This window comes from Silurus meridionalis, chromosome 11 (assembly GCF_014805685.1).
Source record: "Silurus meridionalis isolate SWU-2019-XX chromosome 11, ASM1480568v1, whole genome shotgun sequence".
NCBI classification, from domain to species: Eukaryota; Metazoa; Chordata; class Actinopteri; order Siluriformes; family Siluridae; genus Silurus; species Silurus meridionalis.
The window spans coordinates 15355265-15382535 of NC_060894.1; the positions used below are offsets into that span (position 1 = coordinate 15355265).

Consider the following 27271-nt stretch of genomic DNA (forward strand, 5'->3'; position numbering starts at 1 on the left):
CTTCTGGCTCCTCTGCTCATCTGCACAACGTTGACTCCCCTGTAACACGGTTTTCTAAGGGAGAATTACTGTCAGGAACACTGAACATGTTTTACTTTAGTTGCTCCTTTCCTTTCGTTTCTTTTAGATATTGATTTTTTTAAATTTTAACTAAGAAGCCATAATATGGTACAATTGTCATCTTTAGTGTTTCTAGAGGTATTTCACCATGATTTTATTGTTGTTGATTTCTATAAATACTCATGAAATAAACCATATCTTAATATTCCTTTTGTGTTTGCTAAAGATAATAGTATACTGTCTTTATTTCAAGATGTCTATGATAAATGAATAACCCAGCTGCAATGCATGGGATTTGCACAGTCTGAAAAACGTTATTGTACTAATGTGTATGTAAGGTCAAACTTACCAATCTGTCCAACTCAATTTTTCCCATTGAGCGTTCACATGGCTGCACAACAATAGAATCCAGTTTTTATGCTCCTTTGAACAGTTTAAATGCTTTTATTCTAAATGGAAATGCATTAAATGCACTAAATGGCACGTCATTCGTCCTGTACGCTGGTGTTGATGCTTTTATCACTAGAAGTGGTTTATTTTCCTGTAACAGCATGTTGCCTCATTGTCAACATTGTATCTATTTAAGGACAACATGCTGTTTTAGAAAAGCAATCAATCTGACCACTCCGAATCAAAAATATGAATTTCAGCAAAGCTTAAACAAATCGGGTTCTTTGGATATGGTTCTTCAAGGATCCTTTTAATGTGATTCAATACGGTGCCAAACAAAAGACAAATCAGAAATATATGATGTAATGCCATGGCAAGAGACAATAATATACAGAAAGCCAAAAAAATTGGATGCTAACATTGTATGATAGAAGGCCAGTCTGATTTTCAGCGTTTCGACAGCTGTAATCCTCCACTCCACCAGCAGAGCAGAGAGTGTTGAGAGAGGGTTCCTGTACCCATCTAAAGACGCACTGCACTACAGTGCTAATATCTCCATTCATTAGCACTCGGACGCTTTACCAGCAGAGAGCTGATTTTAATTAGGCCTGGGGCAGAGACTTGGGATACTCTCGCACAGTAATTAGAAGGAACTGCTTAATTATGCAGCTACATCGTCCGTATGAGGTGCTTCGAAGAATATTTCTACAGAGATTGCACTAAAACCTTCAATCCTTAACAGTGAATTAGCACTAACCAGTTTTCTTTATAGTCATATTAGCCTTTACTAAACCACTTCTCACAATTCTGTGCTTCGAAATAGCACTTATTGGAAGCTATTTTGATCCAGATGCAACTGGTATTTTTAGAAACAGCCTCATATTGTGCTTTTGTGTGTATTTGGGTTATAACTGTGTGGAACCAAGGGTTTCTTTTTCAAACAGGGCTCCAGGCAGAACTTTTTTAGGAATCTAAGAACCCAATAATGTCCGTAGAACCCTAAGGCTTCAGGAAATTTTAATACGAAGGTGAGTCAATGAAACCATAATAGTGCAACCGAAATTGAATCAATAACCCATATATATATATATATATATATATATATATATATATATATATATATATATATATATATATATATATATATATATTCACCCGCTCTGCCAATGAACTATAGAATCCAGCTCTATAATTAAATCCTCTTATTATATAGGCCCTGTGGAATAGTCTTCCTATCCTAACAATGGCTTTGTCTCTGAGGATTTAGGCCTTAATGTATGCAGTGTTGATTACTAAATATAGAGATAATATATGTGAAAGCTGAATGTGATATAAATACATGAAATAGTCTACACATATCAATCAAAATACTATATAAAAACCATATCTAGTGAATCTTTCTAGAATCCCAAGAATGTTCTAGAAAGTTGGCTGGGAATTCGAACCTGTTTAAGACTTCTGAAGGCAGCATCTGCAGCAACACATGTTGTGACCAGTGCCACTGACCAAAAGCAGAGAACAATATCATTATGTGCACGTGGGCCTGCATAAATCTGCATAAACTCTTTTGATCATCGGGTTATTAAAAAAGAAAAACGGTGCGGCTTTTCAAAATTCTTTGAAAACCAGCAACTTGCTTCATCTTGCATTGGCTAGACGACACATACAATGTGTGAGGTAATTACCGTTAAACACATTTAACATTGAAACAGAGATTATTGTGTATTTTGGCTGAACACACACTGAGACCCTGACAAGTGCTTACAGTGAGTCGAGGTCATTTAAACAGTTGCATTCAGTCAGATGACCAAATGCATAAAAATAAATATGCACATAACAGCTACGGTCATGTGTTGCTATTAAAAAATAAAATCAGCATTGCATACAGACAAAATGAGAGCAGCGGGGCCTGGAAGAGGTGTGAGGCACGGGACAAGTGCGCCATCTAGTGGTTAATTGGGACACTATTCCTCAAGTATTCAGTGTATAACAATATTATATAATGTAGATAAATGTATGAAACCTGTTCTGTTTTTTGTTTTCACGATCATGTTGAGTACCTAAAACGTAAAATACAAGATTGGTTCTTCCATTAGGTGCTGGTAGGGAAAATTCAGCCTGGTGTTGTGGTCAGATTGAATAAAAGAAAGTGTGTAGTGTCTAATGAATGATGTTGATCCATCCTGACGTCCTAGCCCTGGAAGGAGTTCTTTTCAATTGTAGACCCCATCCTCTGTGAAGCTGATTATGGTTTCACATGAACATCCTAAAGGTTCATGAAGTTAGTGACCAACTCAAGAACTATTAGTATGGATTTGGATTCTAATTTAATAAAAACAGTCTGCTACAATGGCTTTGAAATGCAATTTGCATGTATTTAAATATTGTATTGTCTGTATTTAAGGACCCATAAATGAACAGCACACTTAATAAAACTATAACGAATGGACATTCAGTGCCACCTAAATGAGTTCCCTTTTGAGGATTCTTCTTCTGAACATCTCAGTAATGTTTTCCCTTGCTACTGTCACTACTAGCTTATATGCACAAAGATTTAAGATTTACATTTGACCTGTTTTTCTCTGTAAAGCTGCTTTGGCACAATGTCCATTGTTAGAAGCACTAAAGAAATAAAAGTGAATTGAAATGAATGAAGTGGCGATTTTTTTTTTACAGTGATATCGGTAAATACTCCAAACATGGTGTGCAGACAGTATTACATTATTGCCATTACTCAAGTCCAGTTTTCTTCTTCTTCATTTCCAGATGTTGAGGAATTTCCCAACAAAATGGAAATTGAAAATTGCACTTTAGGTGGTAGTGTGTGTGCATCTCTACCACCTGTCCTTCATTAAACTAATGTCTAGGCCTACTCTACACTTGGAGAGCTCATCCTTATGAAAGTCATCTACAACAACTTGGAAGCATTGTCTTAATGAACAGGCATCTTGCATGGTTTTATTTATTTAATATAGCTTAACAACTTCCCCTCACCATTCTTCTTGGAGGAGTCCTCTTTGCCTTGTTTAGCGATTTTCCTTCTCTTTAGCAGCCCCATTTTCTGTTAGTGACCCACTTGAGAAGAGTCAAGCCAACAGAAGACTCAGGAGCAAACAGAATTCTCTTTTGAAGTGCTCAGATTGGTATAAACTTTCTGAATGTTTTCATTTTTTAAAGGGAAGCCAAATAAGAGAATAGGTTATGACTTGCGTTTCTCAAGTTTAGCGCTCAAGGCCTGTACATTTTCCCCCAAATACACTTGTCACCTTATGGAAGGTTTGATGCTTAGCTCATGCGGTGAATAAGATGTAGAGGAACTTCTGGACTGAGCATGCATCCACTTTTATGTCTAATGCACCAGCTTTATACAGCTGCTGTTAGGGCCAGATAAAAATCCTACTTTAAAAACAATCTAACGACCCTTCAGATGAAGTGGAATTTCCAGAAAGATTTACAATTTTGTTGACCAGTATATCATGTGATTATAAAATCAGCCATCAATTTTACATCCATTTGACAACTTCACAGGCCTCCAGGGTTCAACAGAAAGGTCCTCTCTCTCCTTGCTTACCAATGGCGCTATAAAGTGCCCTACAAGAACAATGTTAATCCGCGTCTAGAATTTAGACACGATACAAAAAGAAGAGACAAGCAAAAGTTAAGCAACTTTTTTATGTCATACATAAGACCGCTTGAATATAGTACAAAGGGTTTGTCCATTTTTGCCTCTCAGTAACATTTTACTTTACACAGAAAGTCCTGATCGTACAATCTGTGGATAAAAGGTACTTATCCTTCTGTCATGCTGTTCAGCTCTGCAGTGCACACCAGATGTCCTGGAACCAAAGGGAGGAGGAGTGGAGACTCTGAAGTGGGCGTGGAGGCCTGGGGGACAGGGATCGGGGCAAGGAGGGGAAAGCCGCAGTGGGGTTTTGCGCTCATCCTGGGGTAGTCGCAGTTATGGGATTCGGAGCGAAGAGCCATTGTTTATCGAGGATGCGCGGTTCGGACTGTCGAAAAAGACCGCTGTGCACTTTGCTACATGCACCTCCAGCAATAGCCTACATTCAGTTTTTATACGGACCCATTTTTATTGAAGCATGTGCCAAATTAACACAACAAAAATATCTCCTGTACTAGGCATACATAATCTCTTATGTATACGAATATATGAAAACACTGCTGTCATTCGGATTTGTAGACACACATCCACACACTATATACCCTGTCTATTATATTTAAGGTATGAAGATCTACTCTCCTGTTCGATTGAAACCCTAGAGTTTTGCATTTGTACTAGCATTGTCTACTTTGGGCTGGAAGCACTGATACCCATTTGACTACCACAGAGTTCCACTGCATGGTCACCAAGCTGACTTAAATGTACTCAAAATACCATTAGGAAAAAAGTAGTGAGTTCTAAACTTCCTTTATTTAAAAAAATATAAATATGTACATAAATTCTATTTCAGCTATTAAAATGGGGTCACAAAGTAAACACCTGAAGCCTGGGTTTTTCCATGGACTCCTCCCTTTAGCTGTCCTTTGCTGCTGGCCAAGAACAAGAACCCTATAGGACCATTTACCTTGTATTTATAGGCATCAATCAAACTCATGTGGTGAAAGCAAGAGATGTAGCATGAAAGCAGGACGGGGTATGAAGGTACTTTTAGCGAAAGAAAAAATAAAAATAAAAAATACAGAGAAACGACTTTAGTAGACCAGGCTGTGCTCACACGTCGAACCCAGCTCCTGAGCTACCAAGAGCCAATCTGGAAATCTTATCGGAGCTCGTGAAGGTTGGATGTGAACTCGCACAATGCTTGCTGAGCTGGCAGGGGCTGCACATTTTGTTTGGTGCACTTTCTGCACAGTTTGTTTATGAAAGCACGCTGCTGTACACTTAAGGCAGTGGAACCCAGATAACGGGGCACCTCAGAAATTGGAGTCTAAACTGGATTATGCAGCGCACCGCTTCTTGTCCTCACGTCAAGTTGTTCAGTGGCCACCCTGGAGCTCTGGAACCCGCAGAGCAGGCAATGGCACGGGCATCGACCCTCCCTCCACCTCACAGAATGAAGCAAAACTAAAATCTACAACAGAAAAGTTGTGATTCAGCTGTTTTTCCCCCGATTCAAATATGGGAAGAAAAAAAAAAAAAAAAAGGGGACACTGTTCGGGATCCAGCTCTCAGTAAATATGCCGCATTAACAACAGTTCCAGTTTCAATAAAGCAATAGATACAGCCATTTTACTGACATTTAAAAAAAATCTGATACACCTTGTTTCAAAGTGCACAACTGCTACATTATTGGTTACAGACATCTATGTGCTATAAAAAAAAACTGCTTTGGTACAATAAATTATCAAAAGGGAAAATAAACTCTCCTAAAATTCACAGCATAATTGTGAGGCAAAAAAAAAAAAAGCAGTCACATAAACGTCTGCATGTTAAGATTTCCAGAGTGAAGAAAAAAGGAAAAAAAAAAATGTGCAGAGGCTCGAATGTAAATTACATGCTGAAAAACAACAAAATTAAAATGAAGCAAAGAAGGGAAAGCGAGGGAGAACAAAAATAAAAATAAGCAGTAAGGGACTCGGTAGTAGCTGTTTCCATTCAACTTGCAAGACTATTCTGTGAATTCACAAGGCCAGCAAAAACAGGGAAAAAAAAAAAAAAGGAAAAAAAAAAAAGACTCCCAAATAGTAGATTTCTAGATAAGGAAGGCCTCGAATAACCACTCATACACTCTGTTTCCTATTTTTCATGTGTAAAGACTTGTGTATTCCAGATTTTAAAAAATACAGGAAAGCTATTTTCCCCCCAGTTTAAGGGTAAATGTCCAGCTTTTCTTCATTCAGTGCGTGATAAGGCCATTTTTCAAACGTGCTGTCCACTGCTGCCCAGTACCAGGCTCCTGCCCACTCCACTGCCCACTCTAGAGCTCGTCATACATAAACACCAGCAAACACTGTTGCTCTGGGATACCCATGTCCTGGGAGCGAGCTGCAAAAACCACACCCTCTAAGGGATCAACACCTCACACTCTGCTTTTTATAGGAGATACCCACAAGACTGTGCCCTCTACACGGCATGCCTGCTCTCTCTAGTGCTGCTGCTCTGCTAAACTCAAAATCAGAGAATTACACATGAAGGGTGGGGTGGGGGAGAGACATCCAACAAACAAGCCTGCTGAAGAAAAGGGAAAAAAAAGGTAAATAAAAAATGGCAGTTGACAGAGTAACCGTTAGTGAAGTTTTTTTTGTTTTGTTTTTTTTTAAAAACACATTGCATTTCTGGTGACTACAGGCAGAGAAACGCCCATCTCCAAGACCACTGGACCTTCTCCCAGACCTTGAATGGAAACCTAATTTCATGGTTGCCAGGAAGGTGCATATGTTAATACTCAATTTAAAAGAGCTGAGTGAAAAGGAATAAATGTATGATTTCTTTTAATAATAAAATGAAAATTCAGTTGAAAAACGTTCCAAGCCAAAAACCGGTAACTGACTGAAACAGAGGCCTCCAGCAAGTGAGCAGAGAGGAGTTTTGAGCACGCATGTGGCGTCAGTCATCATCTCCTTTCTCTTTTACAGCAGCTTTTTAATCTCTATGCACTTTTTCGGGAAAAAAAAAAAAAAACACCAGCTTTTTTTTTTTTTTTTAACCCACACACAGAGGAGGGAAAAAAATCGGTCCTCTCAGCGTAGTCAGGAGCTGGCCACCGAGCTCTGCTGCACGCATACACCAGCCATGGGCGAGTCCTCACGGTCCAGGCCCTGGCGCAGGCCCATATGAGTTTCGGCTATGAAGCCCGAGTTCGTAGAGAGTGGGTATGCAGCGTGTCCGGCCGTGCCCGTTTCCTGGTGTGGGTTGGAAAAGGCATGCCCATAGCCTATGCCCAGTGGCAGCGGGCGACTCTGATAGGCCTGGTGGGGGTGGTGATGATGGTGGTTGCCCGTAGATGACGAGGACGTAGATGAGGACGAGGCCGAGGAAGACAGCGAGGTCATGGACAGGTGGCCATGCGATACCTCCATGGAGTCCTGCGTGGAGGCGCCGCTGTGTGATGGAGAGTACATGCGAGGGCGTGGGCGTGCTGGGCCTTGCCCATGCTGGCTGTGATGCGCATGGGGATGGTGGTGATGGTGATGAGAGCTGTGAGGGTGGAGGGGTTTGGGTTGGTGGGGAGGCAAATGGAACGTGGTCTCTTGAACTGGATGAGTCTCTCCGGCTGCCTGCTGGAGTCCATCTCCACCGACCCAACCCAGGGAGGGTCCAAACGCCTGCCTTGCCTGAGACAAACAGCAAATTTTATTAAATTGGAGTAACAAGAAAAAAACTGATAGCAATCTAAAAGCATGCAAACAGAAGCCTTCATCCTCACATGATAATCAATCAATCATGCATGCTTGCATCCATTTTTTAAAAGACTTTAAAGACTTTTCTGGTTACATTTCAAAAGGCTTCATCATTGCAACTCTACAAAGTGGAACAGCATCTTTCCAACTGAAACACCAGACACAGGCTGAGTGTGCGTTTGTACCTGAGGGCAGAGGTTGTGGCAGTCCATCCCTACCGCAGCACTGAAATGGCCTCCACTAAGCCGATGCTGATGGGTGGGATCAGAGCGGGCACGCCCACTGGTGCTTGTTCCAGAAGAACCTCCTGTAAATCAGTCCAAAACACATTGTTTAGCTTAACCTGCTTACAAATTTGAATGCAGATAATAGACACAAATAAAACTGCGGAATTTGGCCTTCAGCTCTAAAAAACCCTGAGACTGACAAGGCACTACAGACAGTCAGTGACATGTGGATCCTGCTGCATGCTTTGAAAGCTACATAAAACATCCTTACTAGTTTTGACTCGCTGAAGTCTTCGAATACACTGAAGTGACAAAATGATTGTTAACGTCAGAGTCTGTGTTAAAGGAGTAAGATACACACTGAGTGTGTCAAGTGCAAGAGATGTCACACACAATGACAGCAAAGAGCAACAGTGTTGCACTGGGAAACCAAACAGAAGATTTAGAAAAGCAGTAAAGGCATGAGACCATGACAGTACAGAATGGTATACAGTCACTTCTAGTCAAATGGGATTTTCATCCTTGGAACTTCCTGGTTACAGTGCAGGGTCACATTTATACACATTCTAAAGAATGCGACTTGTTACTGTCCCAGTAAAAGCCTAATCATGTGTATGTATAAAGTCTAAAGCTGGTACCTGAGCTGGAGGAGGTGCTGGACGTGGTCCCAGAGGACTGAGACTGCTCCAGTGCTGGGCTCGTGGACACACTGCTGCTGGTGTTGGTGCCCTCGTCAGCGGTCTTCTTGAAGAAGCTGTGCTGCAACGCATAGTATGGTTGGATGCGGCCTTTCGGGTCATAGTCCAGCATCCGCAAGATCAGGTCCTTAAATTTCAGATAGTCAGCAACGGCATGGCCCGACTCTCCCGCTCTACGGCCGCCTGGCCCTCCAGCTTCCACACCCAGAATGTTGTGCAGTTTACGCGAGCCTGCCGGCTTATACTAAAAAAAAAAAAGGTTGAAATGAATGATTAGCATTATTCAAACATTATGGTTGGTACACACCTTTTTTTCTTCAAACGGAACGAAAAGCACACCCTTTTCCCGTCTTTGGTCTTCTTCGCACACCACGTGCTATCAGACGTCTTCTCAAAGAACTTCCTTGCTTTTGGCGCCTGGTCCAGTATATGACTGGGAGGGACCCCCAAAACTTCCACTATTTTATTCATTTGGTCCACCTGCCAAAGAAAATTCACACAGAAAGAATACATAAGAATAAATGACAACTACCACATCTAAAACCACTTTCTATTCCTTCACTATTACAAATCACATTCCTTACTAATAAATGAATAATAAATAAATCTCCCAATGCCTAAAGCACTCCACCTGCAGTATGTATTTGATTCCATGAACAATCATTTCCCCGTGCAGTTATTTATTGGTGTGGCAGTGGTTCGCCAGTGGATGGCGGAGCCGGACTAAAGGAGCGGTAAGGACTAGCGAAAGAAAGAACTAGTAAACCATGGAAACTAACTAGATGTATAATGTAGTATGACCAGTTTTTTTTTTTTTTTTAAGGGCTAAAGGGAGCATTTCAATGAGAATTAAAGGTAGTGTTACATGAATTACATGGATCTGAAAATTATCCAAAACTTCTTAAGGCCTAAAATATTTAATTTGAGACTTTTTAAGATCCCACAGAAACACCTGATAAATTATTTTACATTTTGTATGGTTTAAGTTTTAATGAGTTGGATCAAATTTTATAAAAGCAGCTGCTGAAAGACATTCTCCTCCGCCTTTTAACAATGTGTAGCTTTTGCAGATCTAAACAACCGTTCATATTATAAGCAAACACAAAGTACATGTGTTTGCTGTGCTTTGCTCAGGACAACAAAAAAAAATTAAAATTTCATAATTTCTGTTTACTTGACACCTCATAAGCACACTAAATTCAATAAACAATGGTTTTAAACAAATTTAAAAAATACTACATGGAAAAAAAAACAAAAAAAAAAAAAAAAAAAAAAAAGGGTTAACATGACATTACGACTATTTTTTCTTCTGCATTATCTACAGATAACGTTTGCATGACACGTACCTCATTGGCTCCACTAAACAGAGGCTCTCCGGTGTGCATCTCTACCAGAATGCAGCCCAATGACCACATATCTATAGCCAGGTCATACGGCATGCCCAGCAGCACCTCAGGGGAGCGGTAGAAGCGGCTCTGAATATACTGGTATATCTGAGAATACAGAAGAGGTGGAAAAAAAATGCATGTTTAACTCAGAACAACCCTTTCCTCATTTACTTCCTCAGATTATCTTAATCTACTAAAGCTTAACCCTATAATTGTGATGATTACTAAGCATGTCAGCATAAGCTAAATGCAAACTGAAACAAATTTTAAACAAACATTTGAATAAAATAGCCAGCGACTATCCGGTGCTGTCCACGCACCCGTTGTCCCAGTTGGCAGGAGCTGCCAAAGTCGACGATCTTGATGGCTGATCGCTTGGGGTTGCAAAGCAGGATGTTCTCAGGCTTGAGGTCACAGTGGATGATGCTGAGCTCAGGCGTGGCCAAGAAGAGTAGCGCCGTGCACAGCTGCTGCGCAAACTTCCGCGTCAGGTTCAGCGATACCCCGCGGAAATTTGTGTTACGGAGCAGGTCGTACAAGTTGTAGGACAGCATCTCAAACACCAGACAGAGATGGTTTCGAAACATGAAGTGCCGCTTTAGGTGAACTAAGAACATGGATCAATGACAGAGGACAGTCAATGTCATGAGCTTAAATATATCGCAAAGTACATCCAAACATCAAACTGTTTAAATTCTAATTAAGACCACGTTCTAACAAACTGTTGGTTAAAAAAAAATATATTATACATTACATTTATGGCAAAGTATATAATTTATATAATTGAGCAGTTGAGGGTTTAAAGCTTTGCTCAAGGGCCCAGCAGTAGCAGCTTGGTCGTGCTGGGATTAAAACTCACGACCTTCTGGTCAGAGTCCAACATCTTAACCACTAAGCTACAGCTTCCACCTTGTGCACTAGGACACATTTTACCAGAAACACTAGATGGCACCATCACCCATGGAAATGCTTAGTGTCTAATACTGTAGTCATTCACAGGTCCTCACCCAAGACTTATTCTCAGAATGCTTAATATAAAACTCTCAATAATAGCACTCATTACCGATATAGTACTTCATCTCTGTGTCATGCTTGTTCATGAGCTCCAGGAGCCGTACTTCGATCTGTGCTTGGTTCAGAAAAGCCTTTTTATTCTTTATGATCTTAATGGCAACCCACTCCTGCTCCAAGCGGTCGTAGGCCTTCACAACCTGCCAGCAGAGGAAGACAAACACCAAAGTCAATGAACTTCAGTTTATGACAATGCAAAAATTCTATCCTAAACTGTTGAGCAATGTTTACAATTCTCACTTTTCCATAACAATAGACTGCAATGATTTAGAAACAATGTGCAGAAGACAGACTAACCTGTCCAAAGGAGCCTTTGCCTATTAATGAATCAATTTCATAGCGATCCAACCATTTCTCGCCATTTTTAACAATGTAGTCGAAGTTGTCATCGTCATAGCCATCGTTGTAGATTTTCCTCTCCTTCTTATTACTAGAGTCTTCCCCTTGGCCCTGTTGGTGCCGCCGCTTCTTTTTTGCATAGTAAACCTAAAGGCAGGAAACATGGATATAAGCCTCTAACTGGAAAGTAATGTCTAGACAATTACAATTCAGTATAAGAAAAACGAAAATAAACCAACCCACACAACATCAGTTTTAATATAAGCCTTTCAGAGTCGTGCGAGTAGTGTTGGAGCGGTGCTCTTACCTCATTGATGTGTTTGTAAGTTTTGATCAGTTCAATGGAGAGCTTTCTTAAGGGGGCTGTGGCTGGATCCCGAAAGCACTGGGGTATTCGCCTTTGTAACATCACCACATCAGCAGTCACCTGATCAAACACATGCACACAAAAAAAAAACACACACACACGTATTGTTTGCGTTCGAAGATTTGCCAAAGCTCATTTGAAAATTGTACAACTTATTCACCATTATCATTACATTTTATAACATGAGAAGCATCTGTCATGCAGGAATGTGAAATGGAAAAACTAATAATGTTACTTATAATTATTTAGAAAGGAGAAAACCCCAGAATCACTAGATGGATAAGTAATGTTTGGAGAATGGATCAACTGTACATGAGAGTCGCTCTACATCACAGGGTGTGTGCAGAATCAGAAACCTGGCCTGAGCGCAGTAAACGTGGATCATATTAAGCCGTACATAAATACATTACAGTCGAATCGTGCATAATGGGTGAAAGAACATTAGAGTGGTAGAGGCCTCATGTAAGTGGTGTGTCTAGGTACCTGGGTGGTGTTGAGCTGCGGGGCCTGTGGGCCGTAGGGCAGCACGGGGGCCGGCGCCTCAGCGCTTGCCTGGTGGACGTCACTGAATGGCGGGTGAGAATGGGGCGTCTGCGCAGCCATCTGCACATCTGCCGCATTGAACGAAAACGAGGGAGCAAGCCGGACAGACGAGGGTTTGCATGCTGAGGTCTCTCCTCCTATAAGTATATACATTACACAATCAGCACAATGGATCCAAGAGGTCACATAAGTACAATAAATCCCAGCAACAGTATTACATTACTAAAACATGCTGACACATACACATACCACTAGTGTAGTACCAACCAAAAGAATATGAAAGAGACAACACACACACATAATACCACAGTAAATAATAAAAATCCACATGGTAAAACCCAACACAGGGTTCTCACCTGAACCACAGTCCTGAAAACACCTACGTGTCTTTGGTATTCCATCCTACTCTAATTACCATTTTGACTGCCTATCATCCAGCCCATCATGACCTGCATCACAGCAGCAAAACCAGGAAAACCACACACCGGATCGCTACACCAACGTAATAAAGGTTTGTAGTGACCCAAACAAGAGGTATCAAGCCCATTCAGTGCCCTCTAGAGGTAAAATGATAAGTAGGTAAAAGGCTGCTATTGTCTCTCCTAACTCATCGCTCGAAACAGACCAAAGACACGGCACATCACAATATAATTGAACATGTTACGTGCCAAATGCCGGGAAGGTCTAATGTGTTCTTTCGCGAGACTAGTCTGCCTCCGTAACTACAGATCAGGTTACAGCACATCCAAAAAAAGCGCAGACCTAAAACAGAAGTGTGCGATCATGCTTTTGTCACAAGAATACATACAAGCATTTGCTTCAGTCCCTCAAAAGCCGATCTAATACACTTTTTATTTGAATTCATTTTATATTAAACTGTACAAAAAATGTAATGAAAGGAGTTGGGATAGTGGTGGATTATATATATATAAAAAAAAAATATATAGAATAAAATATACATACAATACATTTACGCACACACGTGACTGTGTCGTTGGTGTAATTAATCATTCGCTTTCATCAGTATGCATATCTAAAATTGTTCATTAATTGGATAATCACTATTAAATACAATGCTAATGTTCAGCACCCTAGAACCAGTCTTTGTCTTACTATAAAAGATGCTTCAAGTATATACCAAGATTTCTATAAAAATATATTTATTATATGTGAATGTAAATTACCCAGTCACCTGCATACAGGACTTAACAGTTAGGTTAGGTCAACATTAATCTGGATAAATATGAAAAAGCAACTATTTTCCTATGGTTTGGCCTCCTCTCCAAACTGATAAAACATTTTTGTGTGGCAAAAAAAAAAAAAAAAGCTTTTATCAATAAATATTCCAAGTCGATTACGTGACCCAGTTAACTCAAAATAAACACCTTTATAGTGGTTGGTTTCAAATCTTTGCCCAATAAAAAAAAAAACTTGTCAGCGTCAATGCTATTAGAAGTCCTGAAAGAAATTATGCAGCCCTAAGTTTTTTTTTCCACCCCACACAGAGATTATAGATGCAAGCGTTTTCAGATATTTTAATGTGATTGAGCAATTTGTGAAAAATGTCTGGACTACTGTAGACAGAATTAATTTTAAAAACTTAAATGCAGTTTTCAGATAAATCCAGATGAATAGACATAGCTTTAAACATGAAGCGTTCATGAATCATCTGATCTCTACCGTATGAACTTTGGCTTTCTGAGATTGACCTAATAAATCAGGCCTGAAAATCTTTCTACACATTTCTCTATCAGCGATCTTAGTCCACATCGAATGCACACAACAATTTACTAGAAAAAATTCCCAACCACTGAAAATGTAACATTGACTTACGTTATTGTAAAGTACTGTATTGAAATAATGGTCAAAACATAAATGACCAGAGAGAGCAAACTATGGCTGATGTTCTTTTGCAAAATAAAACAAATATATGCATATATATTAGGATAAAGGCTAACGTGTTTGGAAGACAAGGTTGTGTTTGTGCTTAACTTTTCTCAGCTGATGAACCATAATCAAAGTATTATTATTATTAATAATATAAAATCATTAATATTATATACCTTTAAACTGCATGTCTTTATTCGCAAACAGAAACAGGTGAGGATTAGGCCTACAGGATTTTTTTAATTAAACACAGGCTTAAAACAGAGGCTTTACTTAGTAAGGAAAAGGAAGATAATCAGATCATTTCAGACTTTTAAATACTATTTTTAATTCATTACCCCCACCATGTAAACCTTGCCCAATAAATGAATTACTCTTCTATAATCTTTCAATGATTAAACAATAATGCAACAATAGAAATGTATATATTTTTTTACAAACATGTCAGCTGAACGTAAATAGAAAAACTGCATGCAATGATTGCTTGCATAAGAACAATACAGTAGAAGACGTTTAGTTGATAAGGTTAATTTCCAACATTTAATGTGTAATTTTCAACATTTAATGTGTAATCCCCAGGGCCAGAATATTAAAGATACTGTCCATATGACCAACATAAACTGTAGCTTCTCACACACTCAGTTAAATACTTTTTTGCCTGGTGCCATTGTATAACGAGAGAGAGAGAGAGAGAGAGAGAGAGAGAGAGAGAGAGAGAGAGAACAAGTGCAACTGGAATGATGTGGATGTGTGTGCGTGTGACTCAGCTGGTTCTTCATCACTCTCCAAACCAAAGAGCTCAACAACAGTAGCACGGGATCTATACTTGGAACACACAAACACACATCCTCCCAGTGCTGTTGCAGAACTACACTTCCCATCTCTCCAATACACAAACACACACACGTACATACGCCCATGGCTCAAACCATCCCTCCAGAATCCCTACAGTATTACATTATTGAAGCACGCTGTATCCGAAAAATGAGATGGCATGGCCATACACACTTACTGTAGGCACCTGGCATTCACAGGTGATCTATTGTAATGTTTAATGAAGAGATTCGATTGTGTATTTCAGTCTTATTGAAAAAAAAATGTATATACTGAATAACGTTTAGTAAAAAACTACTCCACAAAACGAGCTGTGCGAGTGTGCCTGCATTTCAGCCGAGAGCACGGGGATTCGGCGAGGAATCGCGCAAAGCAAACAATGAAACAAAACCAGAACTTCGGCGACTGCCTGTTGTCGGTCTGTAGCAATCTGATTTCGCCTGCTCAATTTAACATAGCCACACACTCTGACGTGCGTTGTCAAGAGCGGCATTTTGAAACATTGAACGTGTCTGCAGTGAAAGGGAATTGTGCAGATCATTAAGTCCTCATTTATCACCGTCTCTCACCAGGCAGTCACAATGCACCAGAAGCTCACTGGCAACCGGCGCCTCTCAACCCCCAGCAACAGTGCCTCATTAGCATAGCCTACCACCAGGAAGACTGAGCGCTATTGGCTGCCGCGCAGGAGTGGGAGCCAATCGGGAAAGCGTATGCAAATAACCCACTTTTGTTGCTAGGGCAAAGAGCCGGCACACGAACCAATAGGAAAACGGGTAACAGGCATGAAATTGCATTGCACTTTGACACATTTCCCAGCACAGTTTAACACAGTATTTGCTGACAGAAAAGCTCACGGGTTAGGAACCCGGAATCAGTTTCTCCGAGAAAGGAACTCGGGATAGCTGACCCTGGAGACAGGAGCAGAAAATGTGCGGCAGCTGCCAGGAGGGAGCATGGCCTATATTTTTAAACATTTATAGTTGAGGAGTGTGTTTGCCCTAAATAGAGAACTTCGTGCAAAGCTGATTTACTCTTCTGGTCGAAATGACCCCCCTCCTGATCACAAATAAGGAACCATTTGGGCTTCTTTTACTAATCAAAGACACGTTTCTGGTCTGATAGGCTGGATGGTCTCCAGGAGATTTTTAAATAGCTCAGGAAGTCCAGCACGGCTAAGGCTGCATCTCTGAATGCCTCCACAGCAAGTGGAGGCACAGAGTGGCACAGATTCATCTGAACACAAGAAACCTGGCACTGTGTTCCTAACAACTCTCCCAAGCACCAACACACACTTATAATAAAAGGCTGGCAAAATACATGCTCGGCTTTGGGCGTACAAAAGAAAGCTCTTTTCTAGACTCGCTATAAACCCATCAGGACCCTGATATGATTACTCTGATCACAATCACACATGGACTGGATCCCACTCTTCAGACACGACCTTAACTTAATCCGAGTGGCTGGAAAGCCCTTGCACTCTCTTTCTCCTGCCTGTTTCTCAGTGTCTAATAACAAAAGACAAGGCAAATATGCACAGATGCTCCTAACGGGCCCATCCCAATATTCGCAACCAAGACGCCACGAAACGAACGACTAGAAGGAATGGCTAACCTGTATGCATCGTCCTCTGGCAAATCTCATATCATCCTGGCAGAGGAGTCCATCTGCAAACCACACTTAACTACAACAGAAACAGAAAATATTACTAATTACCATAATTTCCATTTAACTCATGAGAAGAGTTCAGAAGGAAAAAAGGACACATAAATCCAGGTTACCTGAGCCAACTTTGAAGTTGTATGTAAGGCAGAAAAGCCCTGGTGCCTCGGCAGGGTCTTTCAACGGTCGATCTTCAGATTTCTCTTCAACTTGCACGATCATTGGTGAGGCTCTGCAAGAAATATGACCAGGCCATTTATCAAGCCTGCCAACATATAATAGTAGTAGTATCAATAAATGCTTTAAAACTAGTTACAACTAAATGTGTACAAACAAAAAAATAAATAAAATGACAACCATTTGAAAGAATGCCAATTTGCATGTGCACTACAAGTGTAACTTTCTACACCACGAAACCTGGATTACTTAGGGAAGAGTTGTGTTATGCAACACACAGCAGCCTTATGCAATAGACATTAACCCTATATCCCAGCAGGAATTTCATGTCTTCCACTGCACATTTCCTATTTCGAGGCTTTTTAGGCTAAGCAACTGCTGGACAACACTTCCCGTAGACAATTTCTCTGGGCACCTGCTACAATATTGCAGCACCTTGGAAAAGTGTTTCCCCAGCACACAAAGCGTATATGAAGTCATGATGAAGGATCAGCAATGCATCCACTCACAGGGTGATCATTCACAAACCTCCACGCTGATCGTATGCATTGATAAAGATGTAAACAAAAACACTGGGGATCCAACAAGGAGCCTGGGCATGAAGTGCAACAAGGACAACATGACGTCCTGAAGACACTTCAACCTCCAGTTACTAAGCTCCATCATCAAAATCATCATCATCATCATCATCATCATGTATTTGAACGAAGCCAAAGCACAATTTGAACGGACAACCTGCTGCACACTGATGGTCAGTTCGCCAGGCGACATCGTTGACACCAGAAGCATCACTCACATTGATCACGCTCCTTCCTAGTGAATGCACATGCACAGCCTAGTTCCAGACACTTGCGATGTCGATATAGGAGTTACTCAATTTAAAAATAATAATAATAATAATAATAATAATAAAAAAAAAAAAGACACACCAGGATTCGGACAGCGTTTAGAATGGGCAAGGTTGTTACCACTAGCCTGCAACCTGCCGACTCAGAACTCGCTTCAACTTTGGCATGCTTTACGGCATTCATTTCTTCAGCAGCTCGATCGCGATCACATTAAAACGACTGTCTGAAAACGATCACCGACCTGGTTTGTGTTTGTTGATGGAAATGTCCGAGCGCGCCGAGTCCGGGAAAAAGCTGTCACACAGGTAGCATGACTAGCTCCGGCTAGCGCGCTTGCTAGCCGACTTAGCCAGGCAGGCTAAGCTTCGCGCTCAAAAGGCTAACGCGGACCGGTGCGACAACTTCAACCTCAGTGAGGAGTCGAACTGCTGGGGGGGTTTATCCTCCATTTCACTCGAGGATAAATTAAACAAAAAAAAAACCCTGCGAAGTGCACGGCTTGCTAAACGGTCCAATTAGCTGGCTCTTTTGAGCTTGCTAGCCTAGCTAATGAACGTTACCAACACGACGGCCTGCAAAAAATCCAATATATCGAACAATCCGAGCCAAATGTATTAATATAAAGGTGGACGCCAGAAATACACCACATTAAATATATAATACACAAACAATCTAAGAATCATTTCCAAATAATTTCGGGCCAAACACCGCCAAATACAACCAGATCGACTTATTGATCCGCCCGGTAGCGAAATCTTAGCCCTGCTTCTTCTCAATGTATCGGAATCAGTGAGCTACCCCGAGCCTGCTAACATCCTTTAGCTCCTCATCACTCATGCAGCACAACTTACCTTGTTGCTACGTGTCCTTCTGTGGATGCGAGAGAAAATATATATTTATATATATGATCGTTTCAAAATGCGATCCCCGGCCGAGAATCCGCGCTCCTCTTCTTCTTTATTACAATCCGGTATAGTAATTGTTCGATGAAGCCCCCCCTGAGTCGTCTGACTTTTGTGTCAACTCCTTTCCAAATCAACAGCGCCTCTCCGTCAACACAAAACTTATCCGATCAGCAACACAGCTACATTTTGACCCTCGTCGAGAGGAAAAAAAAAAAAAAAAAAAAGGGAAAAAAAAAAGGCATCGGCTTGTCAGTGACGCGCGTCGCCTAATAACGTGACAAAACACACGCATTGGGAACGCACAAGTGGCGAAAAGGACATGTTAACCGACCGCGAGCGAGCCGTGTCTCTCGGGGGAGAGCTCATCCTCCTCCAGCTACTTCTTCCTTTTTTGTGTAAATTTTACAAAATGGCGCGCGTTCCAAACCTGCGCAGCGGACCGGCCCGGCGGACCTCCGACATGCCCAACCGCTTCATCCGCTCAAATCCGACCCCAGTCTCTTACTTCATTCCGAACAAAACAAAAAAAAACCGCAGCGCGCGTTCGTTCGATATTCAGACGGATTGATAATCATCCGAGTCGATTAATTTCCACCCCGCCGACCAGACCTCAACTGTTTCACGGAAGAAAAAGTAAGGAACAAAATGGAAGCCGAGTAAGAACGTTACCATGACGACTGTCAATCAAACCGCCAAGTTCCCGGATGACCTCATGACGTAGACACGTTCCTGGAGTTGCCGTAGAAACTGCCAATCAATTTTACATTTCGAAGGGGCGTGGCTAAATGGGAGGATACGGTCAGCGCCACTGAGAGTTATAGGGCAAACATTTTATACAGTTTTAGGACATCGTTATGTATAATTGCAAGCATTACCGCAAAATAATGTTACTATAAAATAATTTATTAAAAGCAGAACTTTTTGGTATTTAATACAAATAACTTTGTCATTGCAAAGAACTCACGAACTCAGATGTGTGCAAATACCCGCAATGTGCATTCTTTTATATATATATATATATATATATATATATATATATATATATATATATATATATATATATATATATATATATACATACAAAATGACATAAATGCAGGGATGTTTACTGTATTGGTGGACGCACATTTATAGTCTTGCTGGATTTAGTTATTCTAAACAGACCTGTCAATTATTTCTGAATAGATTTTACTCAGTTTTAACTATTTATAAAGCAGAATAGGATTTAATGGAACAATTTCATTGATAATTGGGCAAAGAAGAAAAAAACAAAAACAATCACAAACAACAGATCAGACAGAGAAAAAGAAAATCAATGATCCTGTATATTACAGGAAAAATGAGAATGGGCTGTTTGGGGGACAAAAGAGTCGGTTCGTGTTGGTATTCCGAATCAAATAAATGATTGATTGATTGATAGATAGATAGATAGATAGATAGATAGATAGATAGATAGATAGATAGATAGATAGATAGATAGATAGATAGATAGATGGATGGATGGATGGATGGATGGATGATCGATCTAGGGTTACCCTAACCCAAAATACAATATTGCATTTATATGATGCTACATAGACAAACAGTGCAATCTGACCATTCAGAAAGAAAGAAAAGGAAATAAAATGTGCAAATTGTAAGTGAATGTTTGCGTAAAATAAAATAAGGAATAATGGGATATGTATACAATATTATTATCATGTTACACAGAGGTGTCAAAGAGTCGACTTATTGAAAAGGGACATAATTACCATCACTTGGTTCTAGTTTGTCTCTCTATTTTCCCCTCGTTGCCTTTTCTATTCCTTTTCTTATTCCTTTTTATTTCGTAATGCCTACTTTATCTTTCTTTTCTATTCTTTTCTTTTCTTTGATTTAAATCCTAGGTCTTGTCAGTAACGTCCCGCCGTGACACCGTGGCAACGCGCGCAAAAACAAACCGAGTCATGTGACAGTACATGATCACGTGCTTCCGAAAACCCGGAAGTGACTCTGCTGGAAGACGCGTCTCTGAAGTACTTGAGAAAATGAGCGTTTCCTTGGATTTAAGGCTGAAGCGTGCGAACAAAGTGTATCATGAGGGGGTAACGTTACATTTATTAAGATATTTAGATGCATTTTTCTAAAACAAGTTCAGCTTTGGAGGTTTTTGTAGTTCGGTCTTTGCTAATACAACGTGATTGGAAAAAAAAGGAGTAATGATGATTGCAGCTTTTCAGGTTTCACAAAACAATCTTCAGCTCAGGAAGACAACGGTTTCTTCACTCTCAATGCTAGAAATCTGAGTCATGAATTTGTTAGGAAAAACCCCAATATGATGCTGTTTAATGTAGACATCCTTCTCTCATAAAATATGCAAAAGTCAACTTACAAATATCTATACAACCCATGCTGTGTACATATGCACTGCAATTGTCTATTACTGATCTTTGTTTCTTAGATCTTGTCTCCCTCTTGTTTTTATTATTATTATTATTATTATTATTATTATTATTATTATTATTTTAGGAGGTCTTGTCTGGAGTGGTGGTGATCATCAGTAAAGAAGCTGTGCAGCATCAGGGAATCACTCTCACCATGGAGGGTCTTGTTAACCTACAGCTCAGTTCCAAGAGTGTCGGAGTCTTTGAGGCTTTTTACAACTCGGTCAAGGTGAGCAGTCCGAGTATATTGGTAATCATCTATTATTTTCACTTTATAACCATGCTTAGTATCTGATTCACCCCAGATGTTTTGTAATTGGATTGCATCTGGAAATAAATTCAAGGTCCTCAAAATTAAAAAATGTTGCTGAACCTATAAAAATATTATTTCTATGGAAATATCTGGTATAATAGCATAAAACAGAAATTGGGAGAGGTACCATTATTTGCATAAAACAACCTATTTATCAGGTGATGTCCTGCGTTACTATTTAATGTTTTTGAGAGGTGGATATAGAGTAAGCATTAAAGCTCTGGTTGTCTGTGTGCTTCACAGCCCATTCAACTGATCAACAGTAACATCGAAGTAGCCAAACCGGGCAAGGTACCAGGGGGCAAAACTGAAATACCCTTCGAGTTTCCACTGCAGGCAAAAGGGAATAAAGTGCTGTATGAAACTTACCATGGTGTTTTCGTCAACATTCAGGTAAGTATTTTTTCTTGTTTTTTAAAGGTAATATAGAAGCTATGGGCTTATTGCCACATGTTACCTAAACTGGGTTTAGGTAGCTTCTGTAATGAATGAAAATCCAAGTTCAGAGCTCACATGCTTTGAGTTTCTTAAATATTTTAAAGGCAAGGAAACTGGACTTTCTCTATCTTTACTAGTCGTGTAATGTGATCTGGAGGACCTCTAACCTTTATACCTAGAGAAATCTTTAAACAATTTTATGAACAATGATTCATGTTTTGCTGGACTGACAAATGTATAGATTGTAAAATATAGATTCGAATGTTGACACAAAAATGGGTGATATTAGGAATGAATCATGACAGGGTGATGTGATGTGATTCAATGCAAAGTTAATGATCATACCTTAAAACTGATTTCTAATAACGGCATCCGGTACTGTTTTATTCCCATTATAGCCGAGCAGTTAGTTAAAGATAACGATCACTTACGTAATATCTGCTATAAACAGAGATGGCAAAAGTACACACATCCTTCACTCAAGAAGGAGTACAGATACGCATGTTTTAAAAGATTCTGGTAAAAGTTGAAGAACTCACCCTGGAAAATGCCGAAACCATACGGTAACTTGTGCATGATGATCGTCGGAGAACAATCCACATCACTAGGCAAATTATTTGCCTCGATGCTTTGTTTAGTTCATTTAACTGCACACAGAGCATAGTGGTTCCCCACGGACCGTTATTACTGACGCACCACCCGCTAAACTCTGGAGCGCGCCGGACAGGTAAACACCGAAGACACTGCAGAATGAAAAAAACGGAGGAACGGGGGAAAAAACGGCGAGGGGTGAGAAGATGATTCATATGGAAGCCCGTTTCCAACGAATAAAAAAAAAAAGTTTGCCCAATTCCGACTTTATTTCTGCAATTCCGACTTATTTTCGCCCAATCGGGCAGCGTCATCCCCTCTGTAGTACCAGAAAACTTTACACATTGAAAATGAAAAAGGCTACAATCCATATAATCACATGGTATCAAACTAAGCCTCTGATCCCTGCAGAGAACTCTGTCTAACAATCAGCTCTGGAGGAGACGGAACATGGCAGATGAAGCAGATGAGACCTCGTTCATACACAAACAGCTTGAAACTTCTGGCCGACAACATCGTGGATGCACCAGAAATGCTGGATGTTTACGAAAAAAAGCATCAGAATTGCGAGAAAAAAATTGTCAAATTAAAAAAAAAAGGAAACAAATTACTTGTTGATTTTAAGAGAACGGTCTAATTTTCTCTGGTTTATTTAGAATTTGCCTTATCCGATTAAACGATGTAATAGTCCAGTAGAATACTCATTTACTAAAATAATCGATAGATACAGCCTTAAAATAAAGTACTTTCTTGTAAACAGAGCTAGCCTCATCCTCCCTCCATACAAGTGTTGGGTTAACGGAAGCAAACAAACAAAATAAACCTGTCATTTACTTTTCTGTCAGACCTAAAGAGAAATTTAACTTCTTTTGGACCAATCATGTTTCAGAATTTATCACACTGTGGCCTTAGACAATATAATTCGATATTGTAAAATGACAGTAATTACAATATTTTATTTTTTTATTATTATTTTTTTTTTTTAGAGAATATTGAGTATCATCAGTTCCTTTTTGACTGATTTTTAAAGCCTTTTTCGCATTAATAAATGTACTGGTACACTATTTTCTTACCTAAATGTTGTGATATATAATGTATTAAAAAACGATGACTTTAAATAACATGATATATTGTTAATACACTAAAATGTGTAGCACTGGTTCTTGAGCAATCGTCACCATTTTCTCTCCGTGTCCAGTATACTATTCGCTGTGATATGAAGCGCCCCCTGCTGGCAAAAGACCTGAGCAAAACCTGCGAATTCATGGTCCATTGTCAGGTAAGGTGTTGCTCAAATTTCTGTCGTGTCCATCTCGACTGCATATTTCTGTGAATAAATTCAATCAAATAAGCACAATAGAGTCAATCATACCACGTTTACTTTTAACCGCAGTCACAGAAATCCAAAGTGCAGCCGACTCCAGTGGATTTCACCATCACGCCAGAAACGTTGCAGAATGTGAAAGAGGTAAAACAAATTCACTTTCTTTCTAAAGTGTACCTTAGACATTGATTAAGCTATTTCACTAACACTAGGGTTGTGTAATGGACCAAAGGGTTAGCAAGGATGAAAAAGTTCAAGTTGTGACTTTAAAGAATTATTTGAATATAATTTTTGGATATCGGTGTGAAAACTTTCACCCGAAAATTATATCATGCAGGTTACTGTTTTTTTTTTTTTTTTAAATGTTCGGAAATAAAATCAGGGGGGAAAAAATTTGAAGCTTTGATACAAATAAAAAAAAGAGATAAAAGGTCAAATTTGGAGCCTGGTGGATTTCCAGAGAACACAATTGTGTTAATGTTAAAACACTCGATGTCCAGCTTAACTATTTAGGTAACTCTCTAGGAATATAGGCTTGTGATATGTTCTCTGCGTAATACGAGTCCAGCTACTTCAACCGAACATAACTTTATATGTACTTACCTCATTCCTCTCCACCATCTTCCGAGTCCACTTACCTCCACGTCTCTTCACTTCACTTAATGGATGTGTGAGTGAGAGATGACTGATTTGGATAAATGCCAAGGAAGATTATTCTAATCGACTGTTACTTTTCCCTCGAAGTCCCGACTGCTTTAACTTTAGCCTAAATAAAATCACATATGTATTATTGGATTTTTTTTTTAAATATAAAAACTGCAACCCATTATTTAAAAAGACCATTTTTATTCCAAATTTTAATTGAAAAAAATAAATGAACGAATTCACCAGTGAAATAAAACAGATCAGTTTGACTTGTCATCGAGAGGAGACGGTCAGTCAGACGGTCAGTCTGAAGCAGTGAGAATATTAAGGAGAATTCGAAGGAAGTTGAAGGTAAGCTAATAGAATTGAATTATTAGTGGTGTTAGATATCCAAGTGGTTGAACATCCCGGAAAGCACTGTTAGATCAATAGTGAGGAAGTGGAAGCCGCCAACAACCATTTCAGGATCTCTGCATAATTAAGGACTGAATGGGAGGATGGCAAGGAAGAAAGTGTTGTGTAAAAAGTGCAGTATTGGAAGTACGGGTGACCCAATTTTGTAGAACTACAAATTCTACAGTTCATTTCTGAATCCCTAAACTAAATCCAAAAATCCTGAACATCTTCAGCAAACCCTCCAGGACAAATAGGTGAACATCACTCTCGAGTAGTGTACGGAAAAGACCACTATTTGCTGTTACTGTAACAAAAGGTGGTTCTACCAAATACTATTCTAAAGGTGGTGGATATTTATGCAAGCAGAAATCCTCAGTTATGATTTGTTTCTAATCTATTTACAAATAATACATGTTGTCTAAGTGTAATATGTAAAACCCAGAAGGATTTGATGATTCATTTGAGGAATAGTATATTGTGGTTTTTTTTATTTTTATTGAAGCCTTTAGGGTGTCGAGTTTCTTTTGTCCTTCTGTTCTTATTAGAAAAGTTCCCTCCCAAAGTTCTTGATCAGAGGCCACCTGGACGCCACTAACTGTGTGATCACGCAGCCGCTCACAGGGGAGCTGGTGGTGGAGAGTTCAGAGGTCGCCATCAAAAGCATCGAGTTGCAGCTAGTGCGGGTTGAGACGTGCGGTGAGGACGAGGAACACAAAAGTCTCTAGGACTATTATATAGTAGAAAAGTAGATCGAGCAGCACTGTGTTCTCGTATGAGAAGAAAGAAGCGGCCGAAGATAACTGCTCCTTTATATTGATTACATGGGATCAATTGATTTAATACTGATGATTGCATTTTTCGGATTCAGGCTGTGCTGAGGGCTATGCCAGAGATGCGACAGAGATTCAGAACATTCAGATGGCAGAAGGAGATGTGTGTCACGGCCTCCCCATTCCTATATACATGGTCTTTCCCAGGCTTTTCACGTGCCCTACACTCGAAACCACAAACTTTAAAGTTGGTGAGTCTCATCACGTTTTCTACCGACCCCTTTTTACAGTTCATTTTTAATAATGGTATATGCCACACCTACAGTGGAACATTCTAAAGCAGTCAGGTTATAATGGCCCCCCATACCAAGAATGTAAACTGACAGGATGTCACTTCTTCTTCTTGCAGAGTTTGAGGTGAACGTGGTGATTGTTTTCACTGACGATCATTTAATAACCGAGAACTTCCCGTTGAAGCTGTGCCGAATATGAGATCAGAGCCCGCGGATTCATCGACGTTTTCTGGAAGAATCTGGGAGTGGCCTTCTAACTGTTTAAGTGCCACTTAGAAACGGGCAGCATGGATATTGTTACAGCTACAGACTGACCCTTTATTACATACATGCCCTTTCTGGCATTTCCTGATTGTGAATCTTGGAATCGCCATCAAAAATCAAACCTCTTCCTTCTTTTGATTTTTTTTTGTGGGTATTTCTTTACGCCTGGGGATTTTAGGACACCTATATTTGTTCAAATGTAAACACATCAGATCATTTCACACAATAGTATCATCAGATCCATACATTTCCTCAATACAGCATATGTTCACGTGCAAAAAAAAAAAAAAAAGAATTGTCGCCTTCACGTGGCCTTTTGTGTCTCGTGTATAAATAAATCGTACAAAAATAAATAAGTATTAACGTTTGCATAAAATAAATCCGGTCCCTATCTGTTTTTCATGTTTGTCAAAAAGGTTTTTATCTGGTTACAATGAGGGAAAAAAACCTCCACAAAAATCAGTGTTAAAACAATTACACTAATAATGAAATCACACCAGAAGACGACTCTGCATCTGCCCGTTAGCATCAGACCTATACCATGTAGCAGGATATACATTATATGGACAAAAGTTTGCTATTTGAACATACCGCTAACTACACACTTCTGGGAAGATGTTCCACAACATTTTGCAATGTGCTCATGGAGATTTTTGCTCATTCAGCCACAAGGGTGTTAGTAAATTCAGGTACTGAGGTAGGTGAGGTGATGAGGCCTGAGGTGCAGTCACTGATCCAATTCATCCCAAAAGGTGTTCAGTAGGGTGGAGGTCAGAGCTTCATATCAGGCCACTAAGATCTTCCCCTCCAACCCAGATAAAGCATTTCTGTATGGAGCTCGCTTTGTGCACAGGGGTATTGTCGTATTGCAACAGGTTTAGGTCTCCTAGTTCAAGCGAAGGAAAACATTTTATTCCACAGCATCCTATACAACTGTTTCCAACGTTGTGGTAACAGTTTGGAGAAGAACCACGTATGGCTGGAAAATTCAGGTGTCCCAAAACTTTTATCCAGAAAAGGTTCACAGAAATAGAAATAAACATGACAACAACAAAG

General features: G+C 39.9%; 2 protein-coding genes across 6 annotated transcripts; one reads left to right on the top strand and one right to left on the bottom strand.

Annotated features, from left to right (window-relative positions):
• Positions 1-4863: 4863 nt before the first annotated feature.
• dyrk1aa (dual-specificity tyrosine-(Y)-phosphorylation regulated kinase 1A, a) lies at positions 4864-20597 on the bottom strand. 4 transcript variants are annotated; one of them, XM_046861338.1, is made up of 13 exons: positions 20510-20597; positions 16948-17060; positions 16781-16850; positions 12386-12582; positions 11843-11962; positions 11494-11682; positions 11189-11336; positions 10446-10732; positions 10084-10230; positions 9077-9217; positions 8678-8981; positions 7998-8119; positions 4864-7746 (listed from the first exon to the last, which is right to left on the bottom strand). In XM_046861338.1, the coding sequence occupies exons 3-13, from the start codon at positions 16788-16790 to the stop codon at positions 7162-7164; spliced, it is 2250 nt and encodes a 749-aa protein (XP_046717294.1). In that variant the 5' UTR covers positions 16791-16850; positions 16948-17060; positions 20510-20597; the 3' UTR covers positions 4864-7161. The 4 variants fall into 4 exon arrangements, with proteins under 4 accessions (XP_046717294.1, XP_046717291.1, XP_046717292.1 ...); XM_046861335.1 differs by lacking the exon at positions 20510-20597 and adding an exon at positions 18705-19419; XM_046861336.1 differs by lacking the exon at positions 20510-20597 and adding an exon at positions 18705-19419 and having other exon boundaries at positions 16948-17093.
• An 89-nt stretch (positions 20598-20686) lies between these two features.
• Positions 20687-26595, top strand: vps26c (VPS26 endosomal protein sorting factor C). 2 transcript variants are annotated; one of them, XM_046861339.1, is made up of 8 exons: positions 20687-20842; positions 21267-21410; positions 21738-21887; positions 23722-23802; positions 23917-23991; positions 25434-25584; positions 25757-25909; positions 26068-26595. In XM_046861339.1, exons 1-8 carry the CDS (start codon positions 20717-20719, stop codon positions 26148-26150), a joined length of 963 nt encoding a protein of 320 aa, XP_046717295.1. In that variant the 5' UTR covers positions 20687-20716; the 3' UTR covers positions 26151-26595. The 2 variants fall into 2 exon arrangements, with proteins under 2 accessions (XP_046717295.1, XP_046717296.1); XM_046861340.1 differs by having other exon boundaries at positions 25452-25584.
• Positions 26596-27271: the final 676 nt, after the last annotated feature.

Coding starts and splice junctions, on each gene's coding strand:
- dyrk1aa (XM_046861338.1), bottom strand. Junction 11,337..11,493: donor GCAAAGGCTCCTTTGGACAG/GTTAGTCTGTCT, acceptor CTCTGCTGGCAG/GTTGTGAAGGCCTACGACCG. Junction 8,982..9,076: donor AGACCAAAGACGGGAAAAGG/GTGTGCTTTTCG, acceptor TTTTTTTTTTAG/TATAAGCCGGCAGGCTCGCG.
- vps26c (XM_046861339.1), top strand. CDS start 20,717: ATGATCACGTGCTTCCGAAAACCCGGAAGTGACTCTGCTGGAAGACGC. Junction 23,803..23,916: donor AATTCATGGTCCATTGTCAG/GTAAGGTGTTGC, acceptor TTTTAACCGCAG/TCACAGAAATCCAAAGTGCA. Junction 25,585..25,756: donor AGTGCGGGTTGAGACGTGCG/GTGAGGACGAGG, acceptor TTTCGGATTCAG/GCTGTGCTGAGGGCTATGCC.